This window comes from Rhincodon typus, chromosome 8 (assembly GCF_021869965.1).
Source record: "Rhincodon typus isolate 14 chromosome 8, sRhiTyp1.1, whole genome shotgun sequence".
In the NCBI taxonomy this organism is placed as follows: Eukaryota; Metazoa; Chordata; class Chondrichthyes; order Orectolobiformes; family Rhincodontidae; genus Rhincodon; species Rhincodon typus.
Window position 1 is genome coordinate 84,936,966 of NC_063339.1, and position 7,958 is coordinate 84,944,923.

General features: G+C 42.9%; 1 protein-coding gene across 1 annotated transcript; it reads right to left on the reverse strand.

The window, feature by feature from the left end:
* Positions 1-271: 271 nt before the first annotated feature.
* Positions 272-2,151, reverse strand: LOC125483802 (zinc finger protein 664-like). The gene is made up of 2 exons (XM_048600496.1): positions 1,730-2,151; positions 272-323 (listed from the first exon to the last, which is right to left on the reverse strand). The coding sequence occupies exons 1-2, from the start codon at positions 2,149-2,151 to the stop codon at positions 272-274; spliced, it is 474 nt and encodes a 157-aa protein (XP_048456453.1).
* Positions 2,152-7,958: the final 5,807 nt, after the last annotated feature.

Below are 7,958 nucleotides of genomic sequence, written 5' to 3' on the forward strand. Positions count from 1 at the left end.
ATTACTTTTTTTCAAAGTCGGAGACATAAATCTGCAGGGTTATTAGGATAGAACAAGGACTGACACTTGTTCTATACAGAGCCAGCATGACCTTAGAGGGAGCCAGCATGACCTCAGAGGGCCGAATAGCCTCCGTCTCCGTTCTGCCACAGTGAATCTATGATCTAAAGAGAACAGGGTCAGCTGCTCCAGTCTCTCCAACCAACTGAAGGCCAGAATCCCTAATGACATACGCCTAATTCCCGTCTCAGATATCTCATGGAACTTAACGTCATTCTGCAAAGTCCTGGCCCATACTGGGGGTCCTTTCTACAGCTACAGAGCTGAAAAGGAGGAAAACGAAGTTTCAGTGATTTCGTAGCAAAGTTTGACTCCACTGAGCACTGTCAACATTTGTCATCTCCATTTAGAGAAAGGAAACAAAAGCACTGGAAAAAAGTATTACATGGATTCACAAAGGTATTGTCAAAACTGAGAACATATAACCCTCAGGAATGGCTGAGGAGCTTTTCTCTAGAAAAGAGAAGGCTGAAGGGTGACCTGATGGAAGTCTTTGAAATGATGAAGGGCTTCAATAATCCAAAAGGGATTTCATGAGAAACCTCTTTACCCAGTGACAGATGCAAATCAAAACTTAATTTCCACAGCGAATGGTTGAGGTGAACAGCAGCAATATATTTCAGGAGAAGTTGGATACATACACGAGGAAGAAAGGTACAACAGGATCTGCTGATGGGGGAGATGAAGAGGGAAGGGTGCGGTCTCACTTGGAGCATAAATATTGACACAGACCAATTGATGTGACTGGCCTGGCACTGGACTACACTGTCGATGGAATAAAGACAAACATATTTATTTTTGATCTAATTGGAGTAGTAAGGAAAACGTTACTTACTATTCAGGATAAAGTAAATGTACTTCAACAGGTTTTAGGGGTAGTTTCAGTGTAAATGTGCAATCCCAGGCTCAAAGAACATCAGCATCTCTGGAAGCAAAGTGGTGAGAGCGGCCAGTCCAGCAGACGGAAACCTTCCGACCCTCCCACTTCACCCACTGTCCAAATGAATACAGCTCTGGCCTGGATGTGATTTCCATCATTTTTAAAATCAATTCATTATGTACAGGTATCAATGTCTAGGTCAGCATTTATTACCCATCCCAGTCCTCCTCCTTGAGAAAGTGACGGTGAGTTGCTTTCTGGGACTTGCAGTCCTTGTGGTGTAGGATCACCCACAATGCTGTTCGGGGAGAGCTCCAGGATTTTGACTCATTGACAGTGAAGGAACAACCAATATGGAGGAGCATGATATTCAAATCCCAGTAATTTCAGTGACTCCATTAGAGCTTCATGTGAAGGTCATTTTGAGACTTCTGTCTGCAAATCTTCCTTTCTAATATCCTGTTAACGAGAATGATGTGTGATATGGAGGGGAGCATGCAGGTGGTAATGTTCCCATGTAACTGCTGCACTAGTTATTTTAGGTGGTGGACGTTGTGGGTTTGAAACGTGCTGTCTAGCAGCTCAAATATTGCAGATTAACTGCAGATCCAAGTCCTACGATCATTTGTGAACGTTCTTATTCTTCCACAGATGGATAACTGAGTGAATGTGGGAAAGGATTCAGAACAGATGAAGGGCTTCTCTCCAGTAATGAACCTAGTGGTGTTTCTGCAGCGTAGATGAATCTCTGAACCGCTTCCCACACTTGGAACATTTGAATAGCCTCACCCGTGTAGGATTCGCTGACGTCTCAGCAGGCTTAATGACTGAGTGAATTCTTTTCCACAATCAAAGCATATAAATGGCCTCTTCCCAGTGTGAACTTGCTGGTGTGCACGAAGGTTGGATAACTGAGTGAATACTTTCCCGAACTCCGAACACGTAGATGGCCTCTTCCCTGCGTGAACTTGCTGATGTCTCAACAGGGTGAAATATTCATGGTATTCCTTCCTACACAATGAACAGGTGAATGGCCACTCTTCAGTGGCAGCATGCTGGTGTTTCTGCAGGGCAGGTGAATCAGGGAATCCATTCCCATACTCAGAACAAGTGAACGACCTCTCCCTGCTGTGACTGTGTTGATGAAACTCCAGCATCGACAAGGAATGAAATGCTTTCCCACAGTCCTCACATTTCCATGGTTTCTCCATGTTATGTGCGGCTTTGAGTCCCTGTAAGTTTTATAATCAGCTGAATCCTTGTCCACCCAGAAACACAGGTATGGTCTCTTCCTACTGTGAACGGTGCGATGTTTCTTTAGGCTGAGAGATTGGATGAAGGTATATCAGTTCACTAGAAAACTCTCACTTGAGTGTGCATGTCTAAGTACTTTTCCAGACAAACTGATGTTTCAAATATTTTGAAGCAGCCAGGACAGATATGCTGGATCTATGGTTTCTAGCCAATGATATTCAAGTACCAGCTATTTTAGTGACGTCACGTGATGGTCGATTTGAGCTTGCTGTGTAAATCTTCCCTTTTTAACTTAACGTAAAAAGATTTATAAAATTTCATCACTATTAGATTAGAAATTCGGTGAAAAATTCAAAACAGCCAAATCTAAGTGATCATCATTTCTTTTCCTGGACACCCTCCCTGGGTTCACTTCATTCCCTGTCAGTTGCTGCAAGTAAATAATTTCACATCAGAACTTAAAAAAAGAAATTGGGAAAAATTGCTTCCTCACAGATGATGGACAGCGGAGGAAGTTTCAGTCTGGGTGAAGCTCAATCTTCATTCACAGAAGAACAGCAGCAACTTTGCTGGATTGTCCCGCGTTCGCGATCAGACAACAGGAGAGGTGATTGGCTGGAGATCAAGCTTGCTTCCGGTCCTCCAGCTCTTTCGATTGGTCATATTACGGAATTAGACAGAATTGCAAAGGAACACGGATTCGCGTGGGGAAGCAGCTGCCATGACCCCATGACGGTTGAAAACTTCTGCCAATAGATAAAGAGGGTGTTGTGATCACAAACCAATCATGTAACGAGAGATGTTCCCGCCCCAAATGTAACCGTGAACACGTGCGAATCCCAGTGTCCCACCCAAGTGGAACCTGCCACATGGCCCGCGTCGACAGAGATTGTGGGAGTTGTAGTCCCCATGAAGCCACTGGAACCCTGTCTCTTGAAGGTAAATGAAAAGAGTGGGGCAGAGGGTGGTTGGAACTGGATCCCCATCCAGACACACAGAACATGTGGGCCGTCACTAATTTTACTGAGACACCCTGCTTAGCCAAAATGTTTTTTGATATCAGTCATAAAGACTTAGAGTAGAAGCAAATTACTGCAGATGCTAAAATCCGTACTGAAAACAAAGTGCTGGAGATCACAGCAGGTCAGTCAGCATCCATTGAGCGAAAGCAAACCAATGGATCAGTCTAGGTAACTCTTCAACATAGCTGGATTTCTGATGAAGGGTCTAGGCCCGAAACGTCAGCTTTACTGCTCCTCTGATGCTGCTTGGCCTGCTGTGTTCATCCAGCTCTACACCTTGTTATCTCTGTGGAGGAGTGGGTTGGCTGCAGTTCGAGGGGTTGGTGTGCTGAGGGAGAAAGGATGTTGATAGTTCAGATCAAGTCCCAGAGGGAACAATCTCTTCTGGACTTAATGTTGAGTTCAACACCATCAAATCGTGAAGCCATTCCTTCCCTTTCTTTCAGCTTTGCTTGATACAGTTTCTGCCACCCATTCTTCCCTCCACCCCCGTGGGGGACTGTCTGTTCTTTCCAGTTTGGCAGTTAGGTACTCCATCGCTCCACATTCTCACACTCTGATCACTTAATCTGACCTATCAAAATTTTCAAATAATCATTTTCCACAGTCAGAGCATTTCTCCCTCTGCAGTCAAAGGCTCATGATTTTTCCAAGCCCAAAAGAGCCATTCTCTTGGATATTGATTTGTTGTTTATTTCAAGTCTGTACATTACTTCCATCGCATACCTGTTAAAAGAAATGACAATGTGAGGATCACAAGCAGCAAGCCACAGAAATGAACAAATGACAATTGGAGTTTTTTTTTGGTGAAACATTCTTTCCTCCTGTTTCCCCAAATATGCGAACAAAATCAAACTAATCGAAGCCAAAATCAGCAAATGGTTCCCAGAAAGCTCCGTCTCCAAGGTTACCCATGTGCAGACATGGCCAGGGAAGAGAGGCTGAGAGGCGGTGATCACCTCCTCCTTGGGCTCACACGTTCTGATCTACAATTTACTGTTTGAACCAGGACCAAGAGTGGATCCAGGTGACAATCCTCTGACTTACCCAGCTTCCTTTCTCCACACTTTATACCCTTCTAGACGCAGCGGAGTTCAATGATTGCAGCAATGAAACACTGTCCCCATTTTGTTCCTTTTCCTTTGCTTGTTTCATTTGTTTCTTTAAGTCAGCAGCACATCTGCTCCTAGGATATCTTTTCTAAGGGACTAACGTTCACTCGAGGCCTATTCAACACTTAATATTCCCCAGATCTGATGAAAGCTTACAGACCTGAAACAGTCACTCTGTTTCTCTCTCTCTCTCTCTCTGCACACTTGCTTCCTGGTGTACTAAGTGGTTTCCAGCAACATCTGTCTTTGAATATTTAGATTTGGGAACAAGTAACTCAATACTGAAGTTTGCAGTTGATAACAAGCTGTGCATCTAAACTGAGGAAAAATGTAACATGACAAAAGACAACATTGCAAAACTCACACTCGGCAGTTAAATGACAAATGATTCAAACAGTGATAATAGATCAGTGTGCACTTTCATGGGAGGATTACAACCATCACCCACTTCTTGCAGCAGAAACAATTACCAACAAATTTATGATAATCTGACATCATAGACACCTACGCTCTCGATTGTCTGCTCCAATCAGAATGCCAAATTTATGCTCTTTCTTGTCCATTCACAGGATGTGCGGGATGTTATTGCCCATCCCTTATTGCTGACAGGGACAGTTAAGAGTGGGTCTGAAGTCATATGTAGCCCAAACCACGTAAGAACAGCAGATTTCCTTTCATGAATCTGATGGGTTTTACACAATTTCAAATTTCACCACCTGCGGAGGTGGAAATTGAACTCATGATCCCAGAACACTAACCTGGGGCTTTGGATAATGAGCACAGTGACATTATCACTATGCTGCAACCTCCCCCAAATGATCTGGCTAAGGACTGGGCACTGTTATTTTTAAAGTTGCCTGTGTGTAAGATTCAGGAGACTTGCAATGTGCATTAGCCACAGGCTTCAACAGTTTCAAACAAACAGCAATAGACTTTACATCGTACGTAATCTTGGATAAAGGAATTATTAAAGCTAAATAACTAAAGGAAGTCTTTTTAGATGTAATACATGATTTCATGACAGTAAGAATCTTGATTTAATTCCAATTTTTCCAGAAGCTATGTATCAGGGCCACAATGTACTAACAATAAAAGATAACTCTGCCAGTGACCGTAGCAATACAATTGGATACGAGGGAGTAACAGGAAAAATGTCAATAAACTCTCAGTTCAATTACACATATATTTAAAATATTACAATGTTCATTAATTCAGTAGAAAAAAAGATTGAATTTAAACTTACATAGGTTTATATCAGATATATTTGTACAAAGTGTTTTATGATAAGGACTAATCTAGAACATCCTTACAAAAATCAATTGTTAGAATTTGGTTAAGTAAAATAGCTACAAACAATGGATTTTACAGGCATACAGATATACAGCACAGAAACAGACCCTTCAGTCCAACTCATCCATGCCGACCAGTTATCCTAAATAAACCTAGTCCCATTTGCCAGCATTTGGACAATATCCCTCTGAACATTTCCTGTTCCTTTATCCATTCAGATGCCTTTTAAATGTTGTATTTGTACCAGCCTCCACCACTTCCTCTGGCAGTTCATTCCATACACGCACCACCCTCTGCATGAAAAGGTTGCACCTTAGGTCCCCTTTAAATCTTTCCCCTCTCACCTTAAACCTATGCCCTCTAGTTTTGGACTCCCCCGACCCGGGGAAAAGACTTTGTCTATTTACCCTATCCATGCCCCACATGATTTTATCAACCTCTAAGGTCACCGCTCAGTCTCCGACACTCCAGGGAAAATAGCCCCAGCCGTTTCAGATTCTCGCTATAGCTAAACCCTCCAACCTTAGCAGCATCCTTGTAAACCTTTTCTGAACCCTTTCAAGTTTCACAACAGGGGGACCAGAATTAGCATGCAGTGTTCCAAAAGTGACCTAACCAACGTGCTGTACAGATTCAAAATGACCTCCCAACTCATATATTCAATGCACTGACCAATAAAGGCAAGTATACTAAATGCCTTCTACACTATCCTATCTACCTGCAACTCCGCTTTCAAGGAAATATGAACCTGCAGTCCAAGGTCTGTTTGCTCAGCAACACTCCCCAGGAACTTACCATTAAGTGTAAAAGTCCTGCTCTGATTTGCCTTTCCAAACTGCAGCACCTCACATTTATGTGAATTAAACCCCATCTGCCATTCCTCAGTCCATTGGTCCATCTGATCAACGTCTCATTGTACTCTGAAGTAACCCTCTTCACTGTTCACTACACCTCCAATTTTGGTGTCATCTGCAAACTTACTAACCTTACCTCCTAGGTCCACATCCAAATCATTTAAGTAACCATAATAATAATAATCTTTAGCAATGAATTTAATTGAGATTTATGTTCAAAACCAAAATAAGGGAAGGGATTCAACTGTTTAATGTTCATTATCAGGGATAATTATGCACAAAAATAAAGACCAATTAAGCTAAATTAAATAGTTTGCCAGCCAAAGCATGACAAAATTCTGTTAGGACATGGAAAGGGGAGGTCTTGAACTTTTGTTGAAGGAGAAAAGTCTCTGCTGCTTCCCTCCCTTCCACCTGAACATTGACCAAACTGCCCCTAACATTTCCATTTGCCCAAGCCCTCGGTTTCCCTCTTATCTCCTCTCATTCTTCCTCAAATCTCACCATGTACATGAGACCCAACGTCTGCTCCATCAACACTGATCTCACTAAATTGCTGATCATCAAACTCTTCATGTGTACTGATAGTATCAATAGTTGCCTCTCTTCAAGTTCTGTCACTCTTCCCTTCAAAATCTGCCATTAATCACCAGAGGACAACTGTGAAATGTCTTCCCATGGTCCAGCCGGTAACAGTGTGCTGAGAACTCGTTCTGGTGCAGTGGGGATGCTGACAGGGTGATATCCACAACAGATTTCCACAAACTGCTCCACGTCACTCTCAATCCCTGGTCACCAGACTCCACTGCGCAAGTTTTGCTGACCACCAACTAGCCCCAAGGGATTCTCATGTGTTTCTACCTGCAGTTTAGACCAAAGCCTTTGTGTCTGTCCAGAGTCTGTTGCCTCTGAGAACACATTTCCCAGTCATGCACAGTTCATCTTGGACAGCCATGTCCACTCTCAATGGGCAATTTTACAGGTTTCCAGCTCAGAATCCCCATCTGATGGCATCCAATTCTGGATCTTTGTCTGACTCTCTGTCAATCTTTCTCATTGTCATTGTTCTGGGTGCACGAACTACGACAAACAGCACCAAAGATTCAGCTTCCTTCTTCAGTGAAGATCTGTGTGTTTGACCCTCCCTCTGTCATGGGGACAGCGGGTCAGTGATGTCCATCTTTTCAGCAATGTGAGCCACTTTGTCCCAAGACTCCCAGAGTCTCCAAACACCATCTTTCAATTCTGGCACAAGGTTCGGATCTGGTAGAGTGAATTATTCCTAATGACTTGTGGTCTGTCTCCAATTCAAATTCAATACTGAACAAGTCTACATGGAATCTTTCACATGCCACAAATTCTGGTTACTCTTTCTCTAATTGAGAATCTCTCTTTTCTACATCTGTCAGAGATCTTTTCTCAGAGAAATAATCTTGCATTTACGCCAGCGCTGCTCCTAATCTAATCGGACAGGCATCTGCTCTGA

What these genes read in the sequence shown, in the direction of transcription:
- LOC125483802 (XM_048600496.1), bottom strand. Translation starts at nt 2,151, where the DNA reads ATGGAGAAACCATGGAAATGTGAGGACTGTGGGAAAGCATTTCATTCC. An exon ending in CGTCAGCGAATCCTACACGG is followed by an intron (nt 324 to 1,729) that starts GTGAGGCTATTC and finishes CCTCCTTTTCAG; the next exon opens with CTCTGTAGCTGTAGAAAGGA.